This window comes from Eulemur rufifrons, chromosome 14 (assembly GCF_041146395.1).
Source record: "Eulemur rufifrons isolate Redbay chromosome 14, OSU_ERuf_1, whole genome shotgun sequence".
Classification (NCBI taxonomy): Eukaryota; Metazoa; Chordata; class Mammalia; order Primates; family Lemuridae; genus Eulemur; species Eulemur rufifrons.
The window spans coordinates 7,376,741-7,389,719 of record NC_090996.1 but is presented as its reverse complement, the minus strand read 5'-3'; the positions used below and the strand labels follow the sequence as shown (position 1 = coordinate 7,389,719).

The 12,979-nt window shown below is 62.4% G+C and overlaps 1 protein-coding gene across 1 annotated transcript; it reads left to right on the top strand.

Moving 5' to 3' along the window:
- Nucleotides 1–3,724: 3,724 nt before the first annotated feature.
- LAT2 (linker for activation of T cells family member 2) lies at nucleotides 3,725–12,979 on the top strand. The gene is made up of 12 exons (XM_069486089.1): nucleotides 3,725–3,822; nucleotides 7,256–7,381; nucleotides 7,813–7,852; nucleotides 9,918–9,961; nucleotides 10,133–10,193; nucleotides 10,423–10,460; nucleotides 10,756–10,791; nucleotides 10,875–10,905; nucleotides 11,400–11,455; nucleotides 12,210–12,341; nucleotides 12,513–12,584; nucleotides 12,863–12,979. Exons 1-12 carry the CDS (start codon nucleotides 3,801–3,803, stop codon nucleotides 12,955–12,957), a joined length of 753 nt encoding a protein of 250 aa, XP_069342190.1. The 5' UTR covers nucleotides 3,725–3,800; the 3' UTR covers nucleotides 12,958–12,979.

The following is a 12,979-nucleotide window of genomic DNA, read 5'->3' as shown; positions in this document are numbered from 1 at the left end:
TCCATTGGTGATTCCCAGGGGACAGCCCGGCTTTAGTGAGAGAGATTGCTTAACAGCGGCTAAGTCTAGAACAAGAAGAGCCAATTACTTAACCCAGAACTTGGGTTTGCCTGGCGTGCAGGGCGGTGAAACAGCCTGGAACGCCCGCCCTGAAGGAAGTCCTTGCGCAGAGGGGCAGGGGCCGGGCTCTCCGGGCTTCGGTCACCAAGTGGGGCTGTCTCCGGCCACCTCCGGTTTTGTTTCTTTGGTGAGACGCTTCGCTCTTCCTTTTGTGTTTTGACCAACCTTTAACGGTGTTGAGGTGTTGTGAGTCACTTTCTCACTTGCGAAACCCATCTTAGAGTCCTCCCTCTGCGACTGTTTGGTATGAAAGTGAACCAAAATAACGCAGACTAGGTACTTAATTATAACCTCCTGCTGGCCTCGCCCGCCATCTGGAGCCGCCCTCTAGCTCTGTAAAATGTTAAATACACAGATGAAGGCACCGTTTCCCAGGGCAGGCTTTCCGTGTTCAGCTTGGGCCCTGGAGAGAGCTTGTTTCCTGTACCTGCTGGTTCCTGCGCCCTGGGAGGTAGTGGACGCCCCCGGCTTTTCCTCCACGAGATCGGGAGGGGACGCATCAGACATTGCACGAACAGCACCAGGATTCCTTGGAATTGGTAGAGGCCTTTCTCGTGCCTCGGACTCTGTTGGAGTTAAGAATATGCTCACCACATTTTTTAAAAAAAAAAATATTTTATCAAAGCATAAAATGGAAAAACAAGTTACAAATTGAAAAAAGATCATGGCTATATGTAGAGTTCCTACAAATCGGTAAGAAGAAAGCAGCCCAGTAGAAATCTAAGCAGTATCTTAGCAGGTATTTCACAAAAGATGAAATACATCCAAAAAACAATGCCCAGGCCTCATGAGTGATCAAGGAGTCGTTAATAAGGCTTCGGGGAAATGAAAACCTATTTTATCCCCATTGAAATGTTAAAAATCAAAAAGCCCGACAAGCCCACTGCTGGAAGGTTTGTGGGTGTCTTACATGTTACAGGTGAGAGTGTAAACGGGGACAGCCACTTTGAAAATTAACCTGGAGACTGAACGTTCCCATACTCTGGGTCCCCTCCCAGCTGTGTGCCTGAGAGAAATAACGCACACGGCGGCAAAAGCGTGAAACCAACTTGATGTCCGATGGAGCGAGAGAGAAACCATGTTAAGATAAGGGACTGTCGCGCAGCACGCTGAAGGAATGATGCCACATGCGACACTGGTGGGTCGTAGAAATGCTAAGAGGTGGAAAATAAGCCCCAAGCGCTTACGTACAACATGGTGCTTTCTTCACATATAAAATTAAATACTTCTAAATACGTATACATGACAAAAAGATAGCAATTACTTAGGTGGTAGGAGGCCGAAGGATGGAATGTTCTAGATTCAGTTGGGTAAGTGGGTTCCTGAGGTGCATTTTTCTCAAGAAAATCAATAGCCATCAGGCTTTAAGGCATGTATGACCCTGGAAGATTCTCAGCCCCAGAACTAGGCTTTTTTTTTTTTTTTTTTTTTTTTAGAAATGGGGTCTTCCTCTGTCCCCCAGGCTGGAGTACAGTGGTATCATCATAGCTCACTGCAGCCTCCGCCTCCTGGGCTCAAGCCATCCTCCTGCCTCAGCCTCCTGAGTAGCTGGGACTGCAGGTGTGCACCACCACGCCTGGCTGATTTTTCTCTGTTTTGTAGAGACGGGGTCTTGATATGTTGCCCAGGCTGGTCTCAAACTCCTGACCGCAAGAGATGCTCCCACCTCAGCCTCCCAAATTGCTGGGATTATGGCCCCCAGAATCGTTTAGAGCTTCTTGCATTACTGTCTCGGTGTCTTGCTTCTATGACAAATGTGCACACAACTCAGCTGTGAACTGCAAAGCCCTGTTCAGTGATGAAAAAGTTCTAGAAATAGTGGCGATGGCTGCACAGCATTGAATGTAATTAATGCCACTTAATGCACATTTTAAAATGGTAAAAATGGTAAATCTTACGTTATACCATGTATATTTTATCACAATTTTAAAAAATGTAATATACTAAAAACCATTGAGTTGTTTTTAACACCTAAGTGCACTAGAATTTATACAACTGGGCACGAACACCCAGTTTTTTAAAGTTTATTTTCAAATTCACGGCTGACTGGTGGATGAGGCTTGGAGAATATGCGAATTGGCCAGACAGGGGGACATGTCCTCTTTCCACTCAGGTCCAGCCACCAAGGGTCCTGGGGTTTTCAGCCCCCTTGTTTTGTGGCTGGAAAAGTGGACCCATGGAGGGTCCAAACTGGTCCCTGGGCCCCACTGTGGGTGGACCCCCCGACTTGGCCGTGGCCAGAGGTCACCCCTCTCCAGCACCTCCCAGTGCGCAGGCCCAGGAAGGAGCAGAGAGCAGAGAGGGGCCACGCGCACAGTCCTGGGCAGGGGGACTGTGCCCATCCATGCAGGCTGTGCCCATTGTGTGAGGAGGGGCCAGACAAAACAAGCGGTCCCGGCGAGGAGGACTGCCTTTGGGGTCTGGGTTCAAATGCACCCTCACCTCCACGAGCCTCTGTCTTCCTACCTGTCACTGTGCTGGACAGAATGAGGGGGCGTGTGTTACTTGCACAGCACAGATCTGGGAGCTGATGGCCTTGTTCCGTCCTACTTGCACCACGGGAGGCGGGTGTGCGCTGCCCTCCTTGCCCACGGGGTGGCAGCAGTGCGGCCCGGCCGCCGGTCTGTGCTGCCACCTCGCCTGGCCCGTGACCAGGGCTGAAACAGAAGCCCAGCCCCCGGCCCAGAGGAGTCCCGGGCTGGGGGCCGGGCTTCTGAAGTGCCACACCCCCCTGCTCTTCCCTGGTGTCTAGCAGGTGGATGCCACTAATAGTTGGGATGCAAGTTGCTCAAGGACAGTAGCACAAGGCCCAGCACACGACTTGCTGGGTGCGCGTTTAGTGACCTCTCCCAGGTGCCAGGACGCTGACTGTCTCGCTCCACCGTCACCTCTGGAGATGCCCAAGGGCCAGGACCAGGCACACAGGTGGCGCTGGACGGATGTGGCTGCGATCCGAGCCTGTCCTGTGCCTCGAGCCAGGAGCCCTGACTGCGCGGTGGGGGTGACGGGGCTCCCAGCGGGCCCCGAGCAGGACAGGACTGTCCTTCCTCCCCCGCTGCAGCTCGATCCCGTCCCGCGGCCTCTGTGCACCCCCCTTGTGTGGTCGGTTGTTTCATCTGCTCCGCGCTCACACGCATCGGCCACGCGTCTCCGTCCCTGCCCACCCGTGTCCCGCGTCTGTGTCTGTCTGTCTTGTCCTCTGGGGCTCTGACAGCGCGTGTGTGTGTCTCTGTGTCTCTTGGTCCATCTCAGGCTGTCACTACCTGTCACGACCTGTCCCTCTTTGTCTCCGTCGTGCGGTCTCTTCCTCTGCGTGTCTTCAGCGGGGCGTGCGTTTCTGCACGTGTCCTTCCTGCTCGCTCTGCCCGCTCCGCCCGTGCGAGCGCCTCGGTTTCATTCTTCTTTTCCCTGTGCCTCGGTGCGTGACTCTCTTCCTCTCTGTGTCGCTTTCTGTGTTTACATGTGTGTGTCCACGTCTTCCTGTTCTCGCTCGGCCTGCTTCTCTCTGACTCTCCCCGCCCCCCGCCCCATCTGCCTGTAGCTGCGTCTGTCCGGCACACAGCGGATGTGAGGGTGACTCGGGGCTGACAGGAAGCCTGTCGCCTGCCCGCTGCCCGCCGGTGTGTGTGGCGTTGGCATCAGCTCGGGCAGGTGTGTGGGCTCGGGATGGGGTGGCCGCAATGAGGAGCCCTCGACCCTCAGGTAAGCCTTCCCTAGGAGACACGGGCCCCTCCCTTGGCCCCACTCCCGCCCCTGCGCCCCGGCCTGCGGCCCTCGGGGAGCAGCCTGTTTCTGGAGCCCCAGCCCCTCCTGCCCTCGCCTCCCCAAGCCCAGCCCGCGCAGCCGGGAAGCCCCGGGGTGGTTCCGTCACTGCCAGAGACTGGCAAGGGGCTGCCGGGAGCCAGGAAAGCGGCCGCCTGGGCCATGAGCCTCAGTTTCTTCATCTGCAAAATGGGACGTGACACCCCTGCCACAGGGCTGCGGGACGAGAGTGAGGCTCCGCAGGCCGGTCAGTGTGCCCAGGTCCTGCCCCAGGCGGGGGAAGCTACTGTCTCTTCCACCCCCACCCAGCCTCTGGCCACCCGCCACTCTCTGCCGGGGCTCCAAGGGGCTCTTGGTGCCTGGCTCTGTGACAGGTGGCCCTGGCTGGCCAGGCCCCCAGCCACCCTGTCTTCACCATCCGCATCACTGCCTGGGCCCCGCTGCCCCCTCTCTCCCTCCGGCCACCTGCGCACGGACAGCCCCCTCGGAGGGGCCCCTCGCCAGCCTGGCGTGAAGCCCAAGTGGCCAGGGCTTCCAGCTGGGATCCACCTCTCACTTCGCCGCAAGGCCCTGTCCGTCTCCCGCCCCGCTGGGCCTCAGTTTCCCCATCCACAGCACGGGGAGGGCTGGGGGACTGGACAGGGTGATCTCCGAGGCTCCGAGGCTCAGCCCAGCCCGAACTTCCCCGAAGCCGGCCCTCTGCAAACCTTGTTCATATGGAAACTGCCCACTTCCCTTTCTGCTATTTCGGCCTGAGAACTGCCGGTGGCAGCCGCCTCGCTCCCCTCCCCACCCAGCCCTGCCGGCCCCTTGGGGCCTTCTGGGGAACACGGGCGCCTCTCCTGGGGGGCCCAGCTCCTCCCCCACGCTCCCCCCACCTGCTCTCAGAACCCGGCGGGAGCAAGCGTGAGAGCGAGAGGCAGAGACAGAGACAGAACTTACTCAGTCTGGGGCAGACACATGAGTGTTTGTCAAATTTCAGTCTCTGCTTTCAGAACTAGTTCATGATTTCTTCAAATTTAATATAAAAATGGGAGAAGGCGTGTGGCATTTGTGGCCGGACTGCATGGGCGAGGATCCTGGCTCTGTGCCTCTCTCGCTGTGTGACCTGAGACACTGTCTGCGCCTCTCTGAGGCTCCCCTTGCTCCCTTGGACGAGGGGGCTGGGCGGGGGGTCTCTCACACGTGCTGCCGTGCAGCTGGGGCACGGGCCATGGAGTCCGTCACAGAGCTGCCCCACAAACCGGCCCTGGCTCCCCTCAGGTCCCAGCCCCTCCCAGGCCCCTGTGGGGGACGCTGTGGGAGGCGCAGGCCTGCGTGTGTCTGGGGGCAGCCAGGTGGGCGAGCTCCCGCCAAGTTCTCCACTGTGTTCGCTGCAGGCCGTTCGGCCAACCCTGGACCAAGCAGACCACCCCTGCTGCCCCTTCCCACTGCTCAGGGCCTCAGGGACCTCGAGGGCTAGGGGTCACAGGGGTCATGCCCAGCCAGGGCCCAGCCCTGTGCTACACACAGCGTCTCGAGAAGGGGTGAGTCTACCAGACAGGCCTGCCCCGCACCCTGCCCAGCCTGGGGGAGCCCCAGGGGTTCTGCTTGTCCCAGGATGGCAGGCTCCAGGAGGCAGGAGGGTCTCTGGGAGTCGGGGCCCTCTGGGACGGAGGACTCTCTATCCCGGGGCGGGGGGGGCAGTGCCCTGGAAGGGTCCTGAACGTCGGGCCGAGAGCCAGCCTTGCTCCTGGAGGCCAAGTGGACTCGAGTCGGCTGCTGCTGGACTGCGTCCCAGCTGTCACGCCTGTGTGAGACCCGCCCGTGGGTCTGTGCCTGAATGCCTTTGGGGAGCAGAGTCACTGTCCTGACCGAAGGACAGAGATGTCAAGGGTCAGTAGAGTGAGGGAGGCACCCAAACCAGCCGGCCATAAATAAGACCCCCGCAGGTCTCTCTCCAGGAAGCCGCGACCGTGAGCCGGGCCGGGCCACTTATCACCCCAACCACCCTGTGAGGAAAGCGCTGGATTCATTCCCATTTCATAGATGAGGAAACTGAGCCTCCGAGGCTCCCAGGCATAGGCAGGGTTCAATCCCAGGAGTCCTCCCTCCAAGACCAGGTGCTCCTAGGTCACAAGGCCTGAGATAGCCGTGGGCCGTGGCAGAGGGGCTGGCGGGGGAGCCCACCCTGGGCGGCAGGCACCGAGCCAGAGTGGGGGGGGGAGTGGGGGCCGAGCTCCCCCCAGACAACATCCTGGGGTGACGTGGGTCGTGCGGGTCACACGATCCGGGCATTCACTCGTTCCCACTGACTCACTGGCTTTGGGGAAGGAAGAGCTTCTCTGTGACGGGCCCCTGGCTGGGGATTCCGTGTCATCTTCACCAGATGGCTCAGGAAGCTCGGAGAGGCTCTGAGCCTTGTCCAGGGTCACAAGGCGAGCGAGGGGGTCGGCACAGGAGGCGGCAGCACGGAGCACCCCTACTGCAGTCCTGTCTCCGCTCTCAGCCCCGCCTTCCCTGGCCGTGGCATGGGGGACCCCTGCCGAACCCTGGCAGAGGCAGGAGAACAGGCGAGCAAGAGCAGATGCACTACTGAGCGTCCTCAGAGACCCCGTCACCCTCAGGAGTGTCCCCAGCCATCATGAGGAGGACGAGTCTCTTTATAGTTGCAACAATTCTTCTTGGAAGCCCTTCTGTTCCCCAGGCCAGGGCGTGTGGCTGCGTGTGGCTTCCCTGAGGCCCAGCCATCATGGCGTGGCCCCAAGGAAGCCGGCCCAGTGCCAGCAGGGGCTCAGGGACGCTCTCCCCAGATCATCCTCTCTCCAGCCCCCTCTCCCCAGTCGTCCCAGCTCATGCCCTCGGGCCACCTCCTCTGAGAAGCCTTCCCTGACTTCACAGATGGTATGGGGATGGGAATCCCTTTCCCAGGTCCCCCAGGAGGCAGAGAAGAGCCCTATGGGGCTCTAGGTTGGTCAGAGGTACTGGGGGGTCCTGTGCAGGCGGGGACTATGGACTCCGACCTCAGGGGGCCAAGGTGGGTTTGCAGGAGGCCTGGGGCTGGAATCCTGTCTGTCCGCTTAGCTGCTGTGAGCTCTCCGGCCTCGGTTTCTCAGTTTATGAAGCGGGGTGAACCTCACCCTCAAAAGACGGGGTTGTCTGCATTGAGCAAGAGTGTGCGTGGGACCGTGCGCTTCCAGCACTTAGCAAGAGTGACGATGGCCGAGAGCCAGGGGTGCTGGCTTGGGGTCCCACTGGCGAACAGGGCTGGCTCCGTGCTGGCCCGGCCGCAGGAGGGCGGGAAGGTGGCGCTGCCGAGGCACAGCGGGGTCAGGAACCCGAGTGTGGGGCGGGATTCCGGGGGCGGCCCCTGCTCACCTGTGCCCCGTTGCAGCACTGCAGGAGGGGACGCCAGGAGCAGACATGAGCTCGGGGACCGGGACCGAGCTGCTGTGGCCCGGGGTGGCGCTGCTGCTGCTGGGGGTGGCGGCCAGCCTGTGTGTGCGCTGCTCCCGCCCAGGTAAGGGGGTGCTGGGGCGTGAGGGGGAGAAGGCGGTCACGGGGTGTCCCCGAGGCCCTCTCAGGCAAAGACCTGGCTGTGGTCAGAAGCGGCAGTCGGATGGGCCTGGCGAGGCGACCCCAAGGGCGCCGGTGGCCCCAAACTGCCCTGAATGCCGTGGGTTTAGTTCGCTGTGGGGGTTTGACTTTGCTGGGTAAGGCGGTGTCCGGGGCCAGAGCAGGTGCCTGGCGGCCACATTATCTAAGCTCTCCGCTCTTAAAAAAGGGTAAACAAATACCCTCTCAGTGTCGGGTGGCCCCCCTGGTTGGGGGCTCCGCCCCCACGTCCTGCCCGAGGCCTGCAGAGGACACAGGGGAGACCAGACGTGGGGGGCCTCGGACCTCAGGCCCACTGGCTCCCGGCCAGTTGCTAATCCCGGCCTGTTCTTGCAGGTGCAAAGAGGTCCGAGAAAATCTATCAGCAGAGAAGTCTGTGAGTGGCCGCAGAGTCCCCAAGGGCATTCCCAGCACCCTGTCCCTCGTCCCTCACCCTTCCGGGGTCTGGCCAGTCCCCAGCAGTCAGGGAGGGAGAGGGGCTGTCCAGGCCCTGTCACAGTCTGGGACGGGGAGAGGTAGGGGAGCGGGGACACCTGGGCTGCTGGGCCAGCCACTCTCCAGCTTGCCCACGAGCCCCTCGGGAGGTCCAGGCACCTGTGTCATCAGCCTCCCTCCGACCCCAGCCCAAGGGCAGACGGAGGAAACTGCCCTGCCAGTGCAACGGGGGAGACAGAGAGGGGCACAAAGTGAAATGTCAGCCTCATCCGAGACCCCCCGGAGACGCTAAAGCTCAGGAGACGGTGTGGACGCGTCCCCTGGGGGGTCAGGGAGGGTCAGTGTGCTGGACACTGCGGACCAGGCACTGGGGCTGAAGCCCAAGAGCAGCCCTGGGCGTGATGGCGGCAGCCACTGGTGCCCTTTGATTCAGAGAATGAATGACTGTGGTCCAGAGGCCTGAGACCACTCCACACGCACTTCTCACGCATGCAGTGCTGCACTTGCGTGTACCCCAGGCAGGCATGCATGTACACACACACACACACAACACACACACACGCACATGCACACACACTTCCTCATTTCCTTTTGCAACTGAAAAACCACAGTGAGATTTGAAAATAGAATCTTCCCATCCCTGCCCCTCACCCCCACCCCGGGCCAGGGCTGGACCTTTCCGGACTTTTTTGGCCACTTGGCCTCCTGGCCTGCCCGCCTGCAAGCTCCCCAGTGCCCCCATGGCCCTGCCTCCTCAGGCACCTCCCCTTCTCCCTCAGTCCCTGCCCACCAGGGCCCCTAATTGATCTCAGAGCCACAGACAGTCAGGGCCAAAAGCTAAATGTCCCCATGGGGAGGCGGAACTCGAGCCTTGGGTGTTCTCCTCCCTGGAATGCCTTCTCCTGCCTCTCAACCTCTCGCCTTGGTCGGTTCCATCCCACCAGCCTGCATGAAGCAACTGCTGCAGGCACCAGGCCCAGCTCCGGCACCCCCTCCTCCAAGAAGCCGTGTGTCTGACTCTCTCCTAAATCAGGCCACCCTGACCCCCAGTCCCTCGGGAGCCCCTAGAAGGCTAGGCCAGGTACCCATTCTGGCCCAGGAGAGGAGCCCAAAACCTTTAATGATTAATCAGTTCCACCATCTCTAATGGCGCCTTCCAGTCTCAAGAACACTTCATGGCCCAAGATGGCAGCTGGAGCTCCAGCCCTCATCTCAGCATTCCAAGCAGCAGGGAGAAAGAAGGGATAAGGACACAAAAAGTGTACTCCAGTTGGCAGTGCCCCCATTTAAGGAGATTTCTTACAAACATCAACAACCCTGGCTTGTATTTCATGGGTCAGAGTTTAATCACATGGCCATGCTTAGGTATAAGGAAGCCTGGGAAATATGGTCTCTTAGGTGGGCACAGGGCTGCCTAAGTGAAAATCAGGGGTCTGTCTCAAAGGCAGAGGGAGAGCCCGAGGGATGGCGAGGTCCCTAGCTGAGCCTGCTAAGCCAAGACGTTGTCTCAGCAGTCGTTTGGTGGTTTGCGCATCCCCAGGGTGTACTCTCCTAGGAATGGCAAACTCTCCCGGGGGCAGCAGGTGGGGGGCAGTCTCTCTGTCATTCCTGGCTGAAATCATTTGCCCCAAGTCACTGCTGGGTCCCTAAACAGCTTCCTCTACCCCAGAATCTCAGGGCCGCCTCCCCCAGTGCTACCCGCTCAGGACATGGGACCACCAGCAGGACATGGCCCCGCTGAGGCCGTGGGGGGTGGGTCTGGCTGCACCTGGGCTCCAACCCTGGGCCCCGTGTGAGGGGTGGGCACCCAGTGGGGGGTGTCCAGGGAACGGGGGCACCAGGTGGACTGTGAGTCTGAGGCTTGGAGGGGCAGCTCCTCCTGGCTACGGCCCTGGCCTGTCCCTCCTCTCTTGTTCCTCGTCCCTCTCTGTCCCTCTCTCCTGCCCCTGTGTCCCCGGGGCTGTGGGGGGCCAGGACCTGGCTCAGCACAGCCCGTGTGTTCCCAGGCAAGAGAGCCGGCAGAGCTTTGCGGTGGCCCAGACCTACTCCTGTGAGTCCCGGAGGGTCCAGGGGCTGGGCTCGGGGGTGTCCCTGACAAGGTCCCTTCTTTCCCCACTGCCCCGACACCGTGGCCAGGCCTGATCTGGGTGGGGGAAGGGGGAGGGGGCTGGGCTGGTGGGCGTGGCCTGGGGCCCAGCCGACACCCGCTTGCCCTTTGCAGTGGTTGGGCATCCCTGGCCAGGGCCCCTGGGGGACACGGCCTGTGACGTGGCACACACGAGGTAGGAGTGGGCTCCCTGTCTTGGGCCCCGAGGGAGTCGCAGCCCCACGGGGAGCAATGAGAAGGAGGGCGCCGGGGGTCCCCACCTGGCTGAGCCCAGGCCTAGACCTCACCCCCTCCCCAGACCCCAGGGTGTCCCCACGGGGGTGGGGGGATGTGGCCTGGGCCTTCAGAGCCCTGGGGCCTGGGGCCTGTCCCTCCTTCAGCCCCCACCTACCGCACCCCCGCAGGAAGGACAAGCTGCTGCAGTTCTCCCCGGGCCTGGAGGGTGAGTGAGGGGCAGGCAGGGCGGGGCTAGCTCAGGTGGGACTAAGGTGAGCACCTGGTGGTACAGGTGCTGTGGACGGGGGTCCTACGGGGTCAGGAGAGACCCACAAGCTGGGCTGGGTGGGCTCATGGGATTGGCCTGGTGGGGGGCGCCCTCACACACTTACAACCCCCCCCCCCCCCCCCCCCGAGGGGACAGGGAGCGCGGGCAAAGGTGGGAACGCTGGGAACACCCAGGCCACCCTTGATGGGAGGCGGGCCGGGGAGGGGAGCAACGAGCCTGGCCTCTCTTCCAGAGCCCCCGTCCCCCAGGTACCAGAACTTCAGCAAAGGTAAGTGGCTTCCGGGGCGGGGTGGGGGTACGGGGGAGGCCACAGCCCAGGAGCTCAGGCCTAATTCTCGCCTCGCCCTGCAGGAAGCAGACACGGATCGGATGCAGGCTACATGTGAGGGGCCTTGTCCCTGCCCTGGCCGTCCCCAAGTCCCTCCTGATCTCAGCTTCCTGGTCTAGGAACTGCCGTCCGCCCTAGAACACAGCCGCTTGGGGCCGCGGCGGGAGCATGATCGTGGCTTTGTGGGATGGGGACATGGCCCCGCTCTGGGGGTGGGCGAGACCCATGCTGTGTCACCCAGAGACGAGCTGCAGGAAGGGGAGGTCAGCTGTCTCACAGATGGGCAAAGCCTGGCCCAGGACAGGCAGGGACTGGCCTAAGGCCACGCAGCAAGGTGGCCAGAGCCAGGCTACCTCTCCAGCCCCCAGTGGCTTGGGAGCTCAGGGAAGTGCGGGTGGAGGGATGAGGGGTGACCCTGGCAGGGCCCCCACGGGCCCCCTGGCGAGTGATGGCCGGAGCAGCCCTAGCCTCACTGTCCCCCTAAGGGACCCCACCCCGACCTCGGGCCCACCCCCCACAACCTGTGCTGTGTCTGCTCTCTCGGTCAGAGACCCCATTGTCGGGCACTGTTACAGCTGGGAGCAGCTCCCCAAGCCCTCGGAAGGTGAGGCGGGTGGGCGGGGAAGAAGTGGCGTGGAAGCTCGGCCGCAGGAGCCACGCTCCGGGCAGGGTGGCCGCCAGCCAGCATGGGAGGTGTGGGTGGAGGCACTGGGAGGGTGGACTGGGCCACAGCGGAGGGACCCAGAGGGGCAGCTGAGGGTGGACGGGGGAGGACGGGCAGCTCCTGACGGGCACAGACGGGGCCCTGGAAGGCCCTGGCCCGGGGCAGCCTTGCTGGTGGGCGCTGCGCCCTGCAGGCTCTGAACACCTTTGCTTCAAGAAAGAGGAACTGAAGACGGAGGGCGGGTGCTGCCTGCTGAGAGGTGCCCGGGCCATGCCGGGGCAGGTGTTGGAGGTCCTCGCCCACCCTGGCCGCTTCTGAACTGGGGGGAGCTCATTTCTTGGAGCCCCTTCGTCACAGATGGACCGTTGGGTGGGGGCGTGTCAGAGCTCAGCTTCCCCGGTGCAGGGAGGTGATGGGGTGCCAGGCTCTGAGGGGCCCACCCCCCGACCGCCCCCTCCCCAGTGCTTTCAGGTGGGACCTCGGGAGACAGAGAAGGAGCCCGGGGTGGAGCCTGAGGGGGCCAGGCCAGCGCCCGTTGGGAAGCTTGTCCAGAGAAGGCTCGTGGCCCTGGGGGACCCAGAGGGCTGGGGCTTGGCGGGACAGGTCATCTGCAAAGGGAGAGCAGGACGAGGAGGGAGGACGAGCCAGGCCGTCTGCAGGGCCCACCCCGTGCCCTCTCCCCTCTCCCTGGCAGACGACGATGACACCAATTCCTACGAGAACGTGCTCATCTGCAAGCCCAGGACCTCTGGTGAGGCCCGCTGCTCACAGCTCTCCGCCTCGGGGCCCGGGGCTCTCCCTCATCTCCTATCTCTGGTGCCTTCAGGTAACGTAGCGCCCTGGTGTCCCTGTCAGCTCCTGGCCGCGGTGGGGGTGAGCTGAGGCGAGCTCCGTCGCTGCGGCTGCCCAGCACGAGGGCGGCCTCTGCGGAGCGGCGGCCCTAGGACTGGTGGGTGGCCGCCCCTCCTCCAGTCCCTGTCCCTGTGCTCTCCCACAGACAACGAGGAGTGTGAGGATTATCAGAACTCGGCATCCATCCGCCAGTGGCGGGAGTCCAGGAGGGCCGTGGGTAGGTGGCTCCGGGGGTCCACGGGGGCAGGCTCGGAGGGGCTGGGCCGGGTGGGCTTCCCTCCAGCAGGGCCGGGGTCCCGCAGGGGAGCCCCCCGTGCACCGGCAGCTGCAGAGGCCTCAAATCTTGCCAGGGCTCCCTCAGCCGCCACCTCGGGAGCAGTTCCCGCGGCTGCTTTGTGGGGTCAGGGGGCCCGAGCCCGGGCGTCCCGCTCGGGGAACAGTGGCGGGTGTGTCCGTGGGAACCCTCCACCCCCCCTTCTGCCCACCGGTCTGCAGAGCACGTCTGGCAAGACGCACTGCCCTCCCCGGGAAGCCCGGACGAGGACGGGGAACCGGATTACGTGAACGGGGATGTGGCCGGGGAAGCCTAGGGAAGGCCCGCGAGGAAGGTAC

Bases quoted from the DNA above. Each gene is read 5' to 3' on its own strand.
- LAT2 (XM_069486089.1), top strand. From the start codon at position 3,801: ATGAGGAGCCCTCGACCCTCAG. The intron at 3,823-7,255 runs GTAAGCCTTCCC...GCCCCGTTGCAG, and splicing joins GAGGAGCCCTCGACCCTCAG to CACTGCAGGAGGGGACGCCA. The intron at 10,194-10,422 runs GTAGGAGTGGGC...GCACCCCCGCAG, and splicing joins TGTGACGTGGCACACACGAG to GAAGGACAAGCTGCTGCAGT.